This window comes from Lycium barbarum, chromosome 5, assembly GCF_019175385.1.
Source record: "Lycium barbarum isolate Lr01 chromosome 5, ASM1917538v2, whole genome shotgun sequence".
Classification (NCBI taxonomy): Eukaryota; Viridiplantae; Streptophyta; class Magnoliopsida; order Solanales; family Solanaceae; genus Lycium; species Lycium barbarum.
The window spans coordinates 84109895-84123485 of NC_083341.1; the positions used below are offsets into that span (position 1 = coordinate 84109895).

The 13591-nt window shown below is 39.9% G+C and overlaps 1 protein-coding gene across 1 annotated transcript; it reads right to left on the reverse strand.

The window, feature by feature from the left end:
• Positions 1 to 9700: 9700 nt before the first annotated feature.
• Positions 9701 to 13369, reverse strand: LOC132639543 (uncharacterized). Its single transcript, XM_060355984.1, has one exon. It carries the CDS (start codon positions 13367 to 13369, stop codon positions 9701 to 9703), a length of 3669 nt encoding a protein of 1222 aa, XP_060211967.1.
• Between the last annotated feature and the right edge of the window lie 222 nt (positions 13370 to 13591).

Consider the following 13591-nt stretch of genomic DNA (forward strand, 5'->3'; position numbering starts at 1 on the left):
TTGAATGGACGAATTCTTGTTGTTGATATTTCACTACGAATGCGGAGCCGAGCTTTAATCACAAACGTAGAGGTATGGAAACTTGCGGCTCACCACTTGGAGCGAAGACTTCTTAGTATGCGGAAGACTTGCGGCTGAGAGCTTCTCTGTGTATTTTTCCTTTTTTTTTTTTTTAGCTTTGTGAAGACCCCTATTTATAGTTGCAGGGGAGAGCTAGGGTTTGTATATGATTGGTTGAACCATGTCATTTGAACACTTGGCGACATTTGATTGATTCATCTACTGACTTGACATGTTGCGTCACTTATGCATGTGGCATGATTTTATTGGTCCTTGACTTGACTTGGCGTGCCACGTCATTTGACACGTGGCATGGACTTTGGGCTGATAGAGTGGGCTCATCATGTGAAGTCCGACAAGATAGACTAGCCCAATTGAATTGGTCCTTCAATTAAATCCATACCAATTGGACTAAATCAATTAATTCAATTATATTAGCCCATAATATTTGTTTGGACCAATACATCTCGAATTTGGAATATGATCCCAATTAATTTGTGAATTTAAGTCCGACTAAATTTCAGTGCCTACAAATGCCCCCTGCTTCAAGGCTGGTTGAGGTGCATGACTTGTCGGGCCTTTTAGAGACGAGACTTCAAGTATTCGTGAAGCAAACACTTTTTTTTTTTACTCCATCTAGTTGATTTCCCCAAAATATTTGAAATGTGATAAGAAATAACTACGCTCAAGTTCTTCCATGGTGCCGCAACTTGATCGTCCACAAGTTTTTTTTTCTGCGGTGGCATTCTCTAATTTGCAAGAGGTCCAATTAGCTTTTGGTCTTTCGCCAACTCATTATTTTTGAATTTGAGGTGTTTCCGCCTTATGAAAATATTGCATGGTATTCCTTTATTATCAATAGCTGGGAAAACGAAGTTTTGTCGAAATATGTAGCCAATTTTTTTTTTTTTTGACAACTACACAAGGGGCATAATGTGTATCAAGAGAATGGCCCGTAGACAATGTATGACTTAGTCCTGAGCATAGCACATGGCTAAAACTCGTATTAGAAAATCCCTGTAGCCCTTTTTTTTTTTTTAGTCCCAAGCAAATCATACCATCAGCATGCATATCTCTCATATACTTTCCATATTTGCATGGTACTTCTTTGAGTTATTAGGAGAGAATATGAACTTTCCATACATAAGCCTAAACTTTCCATGATTAGATTCCAACTAGAACAAGGATTTCTTTGTGTAGTCTATGTAGGAACCAGATTTTGACATCTATAAATACACCTCCTTCTCTTGGTGTTTGAGCGTCAATTTGAAGCATCGTCGAGCTGGTTCGACCCATCTCTATCAGGTAATTTTCTTCTTCCATATGTATTTTCGTCACTTTCTTCACAGCTCTGCATGTCTGTGGTAGAAAATTCATATCTCAATGTAGGAACGTCGAAATCATGATCCGCTTGATGTTTCGGAAACTAGACTCGTAGAGCTACGTCACACGCGAAAACCACGACCCAATTGCATCTATATTTGCTCAGTTATTGATCGAGAATCAGACTTTGAGTTCTGGTTCGCTGGTTTATTAGTCTTGCGCGTCCTGACGAAAAATCTTATATCTTGACTTAGGAACATCGCAATCACGAACGGTTTGCGGAGTCGGAAAGAAGACTCATAGAACTACGTCATATACGAAAACCACAATCAAATTGCTTCTATATTGGCTCAGGTATATTTTTTTTAATCAGCCACAGAATCTGATTTTGCTTTCTTGGCTTTGGACATGTTCTACGAAACTTACTTGTCCCCTTTATTTTATTTCTTTTGCAGGTCTTTGGGTGCATTTGTACGGCTTTAACTTTAAATAAAGATGATGCACTTTCGTGACCGCGATACGCCACGTCTTCATCTAGAGATAGTGAGCGACAAACAAAATTCGAACGCCAAGGTCCTTGCCTTGGAGGTTGAACCTCCAGTAATCGGTGCCTTCTCACTTGACGGAGAGTTTTTTACGCTTCATCTTGCTGAATGGTCTAAAAGGGAGACCAAAGACGTCATGAGCAACTTCTCATGCAAGGCCACTGTTATGGACCTCCCTCTGTTGAAGTCCGCAATTCATCGAGAAGTCGCGCCCACCGAATCTTCTCATCCCAATGGATGTTTCAACAACTGGAGTGTCCCGCCTTCTGGTTTCGGCAAAGTTTGCTACACACCTGGCTATTGGGAGTGGGTGGAAGATGTGCTTCCTCTCTATAAGGAAGTTGTCACACCCTAGCAATGGTAGGGCATGACGGGCACCCGACTCTCATCAGAGTCGAGCGAACCCTTAGACATTCGCCCTATTAAAACCTGTCATTTCAAAAACTTGTAAGAACATAAAATTTTTCCAAATAGAAATCATTATCCCTATAACGATTATGAAAACTTTCAATCAATAAGTACTTTACACCAACCTAAATTATCTGAAATACATACTCTTTTAGAATCCATAAATGGCTCAACTGATATCACTTTGTCGACATCTCGACAAACATACCACAGGGCACTGTCTGCAGAAGTCTCTAAGAAGTGGACTGGACATTATGAGTCAGGACAGGGCCCTGACATACCCATAATCGTACATATCTATACATGATTCAGCACAGCTCCAGAATGAGGTGGAACTTGCCAATCCCAGCAGACGTCAGAGCATCCTAGCTGTATACTTAACCTGCCAAACAATCTGGGGTTGCGGGCATGAACGCAGCGTCCCCAGGCAAAAGGACGTCAGTACGGACAATGTACTGAGTATGTAAGGTGGTAACAAATCATAATCATAACTTGATTTAGGAGAGAAGAAATCACAATTCAACTCAATACCTGCAGCCTTCGCTGGAAGAAACATAAATGTATACACGAAGTCTCAAAACAATCTTTAAGTAAATAATGCAATTCAACAAACATTCTTTAAGTAAATAATGCAATCTAACACACATTCTTTAAGTAAAAAATGCAATCTAACACACATGCCGCTTTCGACATGTTAACAAAATGGTCCCTTCGGACAGCCATTTCCGGCTAGTATCACAATAGTCCCTTCGGACGGCCGCTTCCGGCATAATAATGATGGCCCCTTCGGGCAGCCGCTTCCGGCTAACAAAACAATAGTCCCTTCGGACGGCCGCTTCCGGCATAATAATGATGGCCCCTTCGGGCAGCCGCTTCCGGCTCAATAATAATGATGGCCCCTTCGGGCAGCCGCTTCCGGCTCAATAATAATAATGCCCCCTTCGGGCAGCCGCTTCCGGCTCAATAATAATAATGGCCCCTTCGGGCAGCCGCTTCCGGCTCAATAATAATAATAATACTATGGAATGTAAACATAAGTCGTAAATGGACTGAAATAGTAAAACCTCGCACCCCCTCGGAGTGGTTTTGAAAATCTAAATAGTAAAATCTCGCACCCCCTTTGGAGTGGTTTTGAAAATCTAAATAGTAAAATCTCGCACCCCCTTCGGAGTTGTTACACCTCGGAAATTTCTCCGTACTTGTATGATGAGTGGAATGATGAAAAGTTTGAGTGTATGGTGTTTTGTTAAGGCGGGAATGGCTAATTAAGAAGTTTTGGAAAATAAGAAAGTCGCGGAAAATTTTCTGTCCAGTGGTCGAATATGGCACTATACGGCCCGTAAAGTGATTTACGGACCGTATAGTGCAATCGTCCTCCAGCTTGTCCAAAATCTCAACTTTCTGTAAATTGTGAAAATGGTTAAAAACGACTTGGAGGACGGGCGTAAACTGGTTTACGGACCGTAAACCTCAGTCGTAAACTGCCATGTTCCTCAGCCAAAACTTTCTGTCTTTGAAATGGTTAAATACGGCCATGGAGGACGGACCGTAAATCAAAATACGGTCCGTATATGGTGGTTTACGACCACTGTTCATCCCGACAAAAATTCATTAAAGATCAGTTTTTGTGATTATTAAAAGGGACTTGGACTTCAATTCATTTCATTATTCACCCATACAACTCAAGGACATTCTAGAACTCTCCAAATATTTCCTCCACAAGAATTCAAGAGAATCAAAGGGAATATCAAGATCATCACCACTAAATTCATGAAAATAAGTGTAAGAATACATCAAAGGATCTTCTAAATCAAGAAATTCCAAGAAGGTGGAACTAGGGTTTTGGCTAATTGAAGTATTTCAACTTAAGGATTGTTCAACCATCACCCAAGGTAAGTTTCATGATTTTTCCATGTTGTTTGAAGTATTGGAAAGCCTAGACACTTGAAACGTAGAAGAACATAGAAATAGGTCATTATTGAGTGAATAGTGACATAAATGAATGATAGTGGAATTGAACTATGAATATTGAAGTGTTGTGAATACAAGTACGTTATAAATGATGTTTATATCATGAAACAAGCATTAAATGCATGAAAACGCAAGGATGAGCTAGAAGTAGAAATAAGGAAAAATTGGAGGAAAATGGTGGATTTTGCCAAATGTACGTAAATGACGATTGTCGATGATGATATTGAAAGTAATATTATGAATGTTGGGAGTTGATATAAAACATGAGAAAAATGGTATGAGCGAAGGAAGCGTTGTCCGACTGTTCCTAGAATTAGCGATGCGTTCTTGTAGTTAGTTTACTAATGTTGATACGAATTCTCTTATGAAGGTAACGACGTGATATCGACGGAGAACAAGTGAGCGATATCTTAGCTAAACGACCAAGGTATGTGAGGCTATTCCCTTTCTTTCAAAGGCATGATCCCTAGCTTACGATTTCATAAATGCTCCCATCTCTTCCTTGCTATCAAAGGTTAAATAGTCTAAGATTCCGAAGCATGATTTCCTTCTTGATATTCCATAAATGTTTTCCAAAGTACTCCCATTTTCCAAAACCAAAGGTTGTCATTATGTGAGCGTTTATGATAACGACCATGGATATTGTTTTGAATAACAATGATGATGTCAAAAATGAGAATATTATTACGCTGACCATGATGAGAGCAAATTTTATGTTTAAAAGTTTCAAGTTTACGATTTCAAGGACTATATGAGAACGTCGAGCTATTTACTGATTTCTCAATTTATTCATGGATGGTGACTTTATTTCTAAATCTTCCAAAGTATATGAATGGATGCCTTATGAAGTTCATGATTTTATCCTATGTCTTCTTTTAATAATTATTCCTCATTGATAGTCTCACCTTATAATAATTGTTCCTTCAAGGTGAGACAAAGCGACAATGATTAATCCATAACATAACCGGAGGCTTTCGACCTTACGTCACTCCGACGTACTTACAGCTTTTCCTTGGGCTCTCATGCATGCCATGTATATTATATATATATATATATATATATATATATATATATATATATATATATATATATATATATATATATATATATATAAGTATATGATGTGAAAATGTTTTCAGGGGAAGTGGGGAAAGGTGAGGCGCTATAGACGCATAGCCACCTGGTCAGCTGGCATATCATGTTCTCATCCCGGACGCGGGATATATGGGTTATGGATCGGGCCGTACGTTCCTCGGCACTAACTTATTATATTTATGGATCGGGCCGTACGTTCCTCGGCACTAACATATGATGACATATGGATCGGGCTGCGCGTTCCGCAGCAATTTACTATATGATGCTTTATGAGTATGCATGCATGGATTCGCCTTAAGAGGCAAGCAGTTATCAATTATCTCCTTGTACTTACTTTACTTTCTTATTCTTACTTTATTTCTTGATGTATGCCTTACATACTCAGTACAATGCTCGTACTGACATCCTTTTCTTTGGATGTTGTGTACATGCCCACAGGTAGACGGGAAAGCGGTCCAGACTGATCGAAGTCACTAGCCGAGCTAAAGAGCACTCCATCTTTCGGAGGTGCTAATTGGTTGTTCCTTTTGTGTATATATTTGTATGTCACTCAATAGAGGCTCGTAGATGCTCGATGTGGGTTGTGTGGTTCCACAACGTGGGTAGTACGCATGTGTATAAGTATATTGAAATATGTTTTTGTATTAACGCGTTATATTTTTGTAATGAAAAGCAAAGCCTCTTTTTAAAGTTAGCCGGAAATAGATGAATGATTGTTAAATGGGTTAGGTAAGTGATAGTACGAGCGGTGCTCGGTGGTTAGCCTCGGCTACCCGTCGCGGCCCCTAGCTGGGTCGTGACAGGAGTGGTTTTGAAAGTCTAACTTTATGTTTCCTTTAGTATAAAACTAATTTCCTCGAAATCATTAGTAAAACCATATGCACAACTCAACTGGCACCTTATGGGTGTTCCCTTCGGAACAGAATAGGAGTACAATATCAATAAACCATCACAAGAAACATTTAGACCTTACTCGTCTAAGAATGGTATCATATGGAGTACATATAGAATGAATAGCTCAAGAATCATGAATCACATTCGGAACCTATGAATAGAGTTACCCCAAAGTTCATATCATCCATCACTTACATCTAGGACATGCCAAAAGAAAGAAGGGTTAGCCTTACATACCTGTTAGCAACTATTCGCAAACCCGTTCGCCTTGTCGCTCTTTTAGCCTATTTAATATAAGAGTAACGTTATCGTCAGTAACTATATTTTCTAGCTCGTAAATCCGTAGCCCATTTCTTTATAGAATTTATTCTTTAACTCATACTTCCTCGTTTTAGGGTTTTTCATTATTTAAGGACTTAACGAAAATCGGGCAGCATTTTCCCTATATGTTTGCCTAACCCGAATTTCCAATTATTCTCCTGTGAACACAGAAATACCAACAACAGAAATATATATACCAAATTCTCACATTTCAGCCCATAACAATTTTAACAATCCAACAATTCTTCTGAACCCTTTTCAACTCACAATTTCATATAATAACAATTTCATGTATTTTCTTACTTCTAATTTCTTCCAATCCAATTTTAATAATTCCACTACAACACTATTAACACAATTACACCATAAAATAAGAAAATCTTACCAAAATTTTCTCGGGGGAATTTCTACGCTTAATTGCTCCAATTTCGCAATTTCTTCTTCCCCAATTCAATATCCAACGTTGCTATCACCTCCTTGAACTTGTAATGCACTTGAGACTTGGTTAAAATATGCAAGGATCAAATTTTTTTCAGCTCCATGGCTGGCCGAGAGCAGCCATGGATGAATTGAATCTTTTTCCACATTTTTTTTCTCTATTCTACTATGTTGAAGATGAAATGTAGAAATGATTTTGTATCAATGTATTAGTCATCTAGTTAGTAATTATAGGAAGTCTAGGGGCTGGACACGTGTCCAGCTAAGGTGGCACCTATTTCTCTTTTTTTTTTTGTTTATTTTATTTCGGGTGGGGCCCACCAAGGTAATTAATCTTAATTAGTCACTAATTCTCACTTAATTATATAATCACAATTAATTAATTCCTAATCTCCAATAATATTCACCAAATAAAATTTATAAACAATTTATGTTCTAATTAAAATTGAAAATTAAGGATTTCTATTTCATGTCCGAAAATGATCCTGTCTTTAATTCGAGTCGACTTGCTTGCGAATATTTCGACGTATAAATATACGGGGTATAACAGAAGTCTTGGAGCGTGTCAAAGTTTACGATGCCATCTACGCTTCTTTGTTTCACAACGTACTGCATGCTTTTTGTGAGCTTTGGCGTCCGTCTACCAATACGCTTTCCACTTTCATCGGGGAGGTGTCTATCTCACTTTGGGACTTACGAACAATTGCAGGACTTCCCATTCACGGATCTTTTTATGATGAAGTTTTTCTTTCGGCGAAAGAATTGACGCAAATGGACAATCAGGGGAAATCATGGCTCCCCAAGAGTTGTGTATACTTGTTTTCATCCTTTTACAAACTTGCCGAAGGTGGCCATCATGAGGTGTCCATCCATGATTGGGTAAAATTTTGGTTTAGAGGACCAAGCAGGTACGCGGAGCCTCCGCAAAGGGCGTCAAAGGGTCGTGCAACGAAGCCAAGATTGAATCACAATCCTTCCGGGCATATTGACATGAATTACTTACCACGAACCGATGAGGAGCATGCCCCCTTTGTCGAGCTAGGAGTGTTGGAATCACAAGATTCCAATTTCAATGGAAAGAGGACTCATTGAACTACAATCTATATAAAAATCACTGCCAAATTCCTTCTAGATTTTTACAGATAATTCTCCAAAGTTAGCTTAGATTCTGCCTTGTTCGACTTTTCAGCTTCGCTTCGGTGGGAGAAAATTTATAACTCAGAGTACGAGTGTTGGAATCACAAGATTCCAATTTCTATGGAAATAGGACTCATTGATATACAATATATATAAAAAGAATGGCTAAATTCCTTATATATTTGTACAGATAATTCTCCAAATTTATCTCAGACGCTGCCTTGTTCTATTTTTCAGCTTTGCGCTTCGGTGGGAGAAAATTCATAACTCGGGGAACGAGTGCCGAAATGACGAGATTCTAATTTTTTGGGAACGAAGACTCATTGCAATACAATCATTATAAAAATGACGGCCAAATTCGTTCTAGATTTATACAGATAATTCTCCAAATTTAGCTCAGACGCTGCCTTGTTCTATTTTTCAGCTCTGCGCTTCGGTGGGAGAAAATTCATAACTCGGGGTATGAGTGCCGAAATGACGAGATTAAAATTTTGTTGGAAAGACGACTCATTTAAATTCAATATTTATAAAAATTACGGCCAAATGCTTTATAGATTTGTACAGATAATTCTCCAAATTTAGCTCAGACGTTGCCTTGTTCTATTTTTCAGCTTTGCGCTTCGGTGGGAGAAAATTCACAACTCGGGGTACGAGTGCCGAAATGACGAGATTCCAATTTTATTGGAAAGAAGACTCATTGAAATACAATATTTATAAAATTGACGGCCAAATTATTTCTAAATCTGTACGGATAATTCTCCAAGTTCAGCTTGGAATCTATCTTGTTTGACTCTTCAGCTTTTTGTATGTGTGGTAAAACAAATCTCAACTCGTCATAGGAGCGACATTCTAGCTTTGGCGAGCGACTAATTGGAGCATCCATCAGATTTTTTAGTGGCATCATTCTTTGAAGAAATAATGCCGACTTGATAGAAGCGTTTAAAACAAACTGCAATCATCTTCGGCTTCAATTGCTGTGAATTGTCTTCTTCTTTCCAGTTATGTTTGTCTCCTCGCTGAAAGAGATCAAGCGTCGATCCCATATCGCCATGCTATATATGTGTGTGTGTGTGTGTATATATATATATATATATATATATATATATATATATATATATTACTCATGCGACTGAACTTAGAATAATACTCTAAGCGCCTACGTACCTCGGTAAAGAGGATCAAGTCATAACGTAGTTCAGAAATAAAAATAAAAAAGAAGGATTTTTTTTTTATGCGACTGAACTTAGAATGAAACTCTAAGCGCCTACGTACCTCAGTGCAGCGGATCAAGTCATTTCGTAGTTCCGAAAAAAGAGGATTTTTTTTTTGTCCTAACTCTTTCCTAGGCCGCCCCTTTCGAGGTTTTCAACCTAGAGGACTTTTTTTGTTTGTCCTAAATTTTGCCTAGGCCGCCTCTTTCGAGGTTTTCAATCTAGCGGACTTTTTTTTTTGGGCCGTACACAGTTTAAACTCATGCGGGCCAGGAGTATCATCTTGCTTCAAGGATATTACATCTTCAAGAATTTTCCGTTGATGGGACCGATCCGCAAGCCATCTGCATCTATAAGCTTGTAAGCACCACTTGTATAGTCTTCTTGGACAACATATGGCCCATCCCACTTTGAAGTGAACTTGCTTCCAGATTTATGAGATATGATAATAGGTCTTCTTACCGCCAGGACTTGATCACCAACTTGGAAGGACCTCAGGCGAACCTTTTTATTGAAAGCACGGGAAAGACGAGCTTGATAACATTCAAGGCTTTGCTGAGCTTCCAGCCTTTTCTCATCAAGGGCCTCTAACTCTTCAAGGCGTAGACGAGCATTTTCTTCTTCAGTGAGCCCTTCTTGGATAGCGAGCCGCAATGAAGGTATTTGGCGTTCAAGTGGAAGGACCGCTTCAGCTCCGTAAACAAGAGAATAAGGAGTTGCTTGATTCGGTGTGCGATGAGTCGTTCGGTATGCCCAAAGAACTTCTTCCATTCTATCATGCCAATCTCTTTTAGACTTGGACACGACCTTCTTTAACAAGTTGCACAAGGTCTTGTTAAATGCTTTAGCTAGTCCATTTACAGCAGCATAATACATAGACGAGTTTTGTTGCTTGAAGCCAAAAAGCTCGCAAATCTTAGTCATCAATTTGTTGGAGAACGGCTTGCCATTATCTGTTATGATATAACTAGGAATTCCAAAACGATAGATGATGTTTACTCGAATGAAGTTTTCCACATTCTCCTTTTTTACTTCTTTGAGGGCGACAGCCTCGGCCCATTTTGAGAAGTAATCCGTTGCAGCTAAGATGTACAAGTGGCCACCAGAAGATTTCGGTAGCGGTCCAACCATGTCTAGCCCCCAAGCGTCAAATGGCCAAGATGCAACAGTTGGATGTAACACCTCAGGAGGTTGGTGTATAAAATTTGCATGAAATTGGCATGCTTTGCAACTTCGCGCATAGTCCAAACAATCTTTCACCATTGTTGGCCAATAATACCCCATCCTTTTTATATGAAAGTGCAGTTTTGGCCCAGATTGATGTGATCCACAAACTCCAGAGTGGGCTTCTTGCATAGCTTGAGTCACTTCTTCTTCCCCCAGACAACGCAAAAGAACTCCCTCGAACGATCTACGGTACAAAGTATCTTTGTAGTAAAGGAAGCGAGGGTCACGACGACGAATTTCGGTCTTTCTTTTTGGATCTTCTGGAAGAATGCTATAACACAAGTAATCGATCATGGTTTGTCGCCAATCGACTTTCTCAGCTTCAGTAACGGCCACAAGAAGCTCGAGTTTGCTTTCTTCATCCTCATCGTCCTCCGGCGGTACTATCCATTTCTGGCAGATAGTGATTTTCGCTTGGTCAGGCAAAGTCAATGTTGAAGCCAAAGTAGCCAAAGCATCAGCCTTCTTATTTTCCTTTCTTGGCACGTGCTGGAGAGTTATGTTGCCGAGCCACCCAATTAATTTTTGTGCATAGTGATGATAGGGACACAATTCTGGCTTTTTGACCTCGTAGGTACCCAACAATTGATTGATTACCAATTTAGAATCTCCAAAGACTTGTAATTGTAACTGCTTCATATCAACAACCATTTCAAGCCCAAGTATGAGTGCCTGATATTCCGCAACATTTTTGGAGCAACATTGTGTTAAAGTGAAGGAATACGGTAAGACCTCCTCCGGAGAAGTGACAAATATCACACCAGCGCCAGCTTTTTCGCGATGTGCAGCACCATCAAAATACATCTTCCAAGGCTGTTGAATCTCAATGACCATCGCATCCTCATCGGGTAGTTCATCAGTTAATTCCCAATCATCGGGTATCAGATGTTTTGCTAGAAAATCCGCCAATGCTTGCCCTTTCACAGCTTTTTGAGGAACGTACACAATCTCAAATTGTTGAACTTGGAGATACCACCTTGCTAGTCGGTCGCTAAGGACAGGTTTCGACATCACAAATTTGATGGGGTTTGCTTTGGAAATAAGACGAACTACATGAGCTTGAAAGTAGTGTTTCATCTTCTGAAGCGAGAAGACTAAGGCCAGACACAACTTTTCAATCGGCGAATACTTCAACTCATTTGGCGTCATCATCCTACTCAAGTAGTAAAGGGCATTTTCTTTCCCTTTGCTATTCTCTTGGGATAAGAGTGCTCCAACTGAACTTTCTTGTGCCGATATGTATAGTATCAATGGCTTTTCAGGCACAGGAGCCGCTAGAACTGGAGGTTTGGTCAAGTAAGTTTTGATGCTCTCAAAGGCGTTGGCACAAGCTTGGTCCCATTCGAAAGGAGCACCTTTCTTTATGAGACGACTGAACGGCTGACACTTCCCTGCTAGATTTGAGATGAATCTCCTAAGATACGCCAGCTTCCCTTGCAGACTTTTCAACTCATGGATGTTTCTTGGCTTGGCCATCTTCACGATTGAATCTACTTTGGCTTGATCAATTTCTATCCCCCGATGTCGAACGACAAAGCCAAGGAATTTTCCGGAGGTAACCTCAAATGCACACTTCAAAGGATTCATTTTGAGTTGGTGCCTTCGTAGTAGGTCAAACACCATTCTTAGGTCTTGCAAGTGATCACTCTTTTTTCTTGATTTTACCACCAGATCGTCAACATAACATTCGACGTTTTTGTGAAGCATATTGTCGAAGATATTTTGCATAGCTCTTTGGTATGTTGCTCCAGCATTCTTCAAGCCAAAATGCATTACTTTGTAGCAATAAATACCTTTAGGAGTTCGGAATGCGGTAAGCTCTTCATCCTTAGGTGACATGCGGATCTGGTTATAGCCGGATGAGCCGTCCATGAAGGACATCGCCTCGTATCCAGTAGTGGCATCAATCATAAGCTCAGCAATGGGAAGTGGAAAGTCATCCTTAGGGCAAGAATTGTTGAGATCCCTAAAGTCAACACATACTCGAATTTGTCCATTCTTCTTTCTCACACGGACAATGCTCGAAATCCATGTGGGGAACTTAACTTCGCGAATGAAACCAGCCTCAATAAGCTTGTTAACTTCATTTTCGATCAAGGGAACCAATTCTGGCCTGAAACGTCGCTGTGCTTGTTTGATAGGACGTGTGCCGTTCTTGACAGCGAGATGATGGACCGCAACTTTAGGGTCTAAGCCAGGAATCTCTTTGTAACTCCAGGCAAATACATCCTTATACTCTTTAAGTAATTCAACATAAGCACTCTCTTCATCGACTGCAAGTAAAGAATTTACATAAGTGGGCCTTGGATCTTCATCAGTGCCAAGGTTGACTTCTTTCAATGCGTCGACTGTCGGTTTTACCCCTTCTTCAAATTCAGCCGGAGCATCCTTAGCGTCTTCATCTTCTTGAGGTTCACCATCATCGACAGATATATGGTAACACAAAAAATCCTCCAATTCTTCATCAACCCTTATTGGAGATAAAGTATCCCTTTCATCTTGTACAGTAACATGATATAAAGAGCCAACACTTTCTTCATCTTCATCCCGCTCCTTGGTGTAGACCACAACATGCGACTTTGCTTTTATCACTTCTCCACATGAGACCACAAGATCTGTTTGCCGCCTCATGCTAGAAGGGATCAGACTTCGGAAGTCTTTGGAGATATTTTGAGATTTGGGAAAAACTGATGATTTCATACGCTTGTGGTTTCTCCGAATCTTGCTTCCATTCTCCATTGGTCCTAACTCTCAAATACAGAAACTCTCGCGGTCGACTTTCCCAGTCGGTCAAAGACAGACGACTTTTTGTTAGAAGCAAGAGGTTCCTCTTCCGCAGTGATGTAGTTGTTACTTGCCCTTCTTATGGAGATGCGAATTGGTGGGGGTTGTTTATACCCCAAACCTTCACGTTTTTGCCTTGCCGCAGGTTCCATCAGAAGCTTCCCCAATTTTGATGGT

Bases quoted from the DNA above. Each gene is read 5' to 3' on its own strand.
- LOC132639543 (XM_060355984.1), bottom strand. From the start codon at position 13,369: ATGGAGAATGGAAGCAAGATTCGGAGAAACCACAAGCGTATGAAATCA.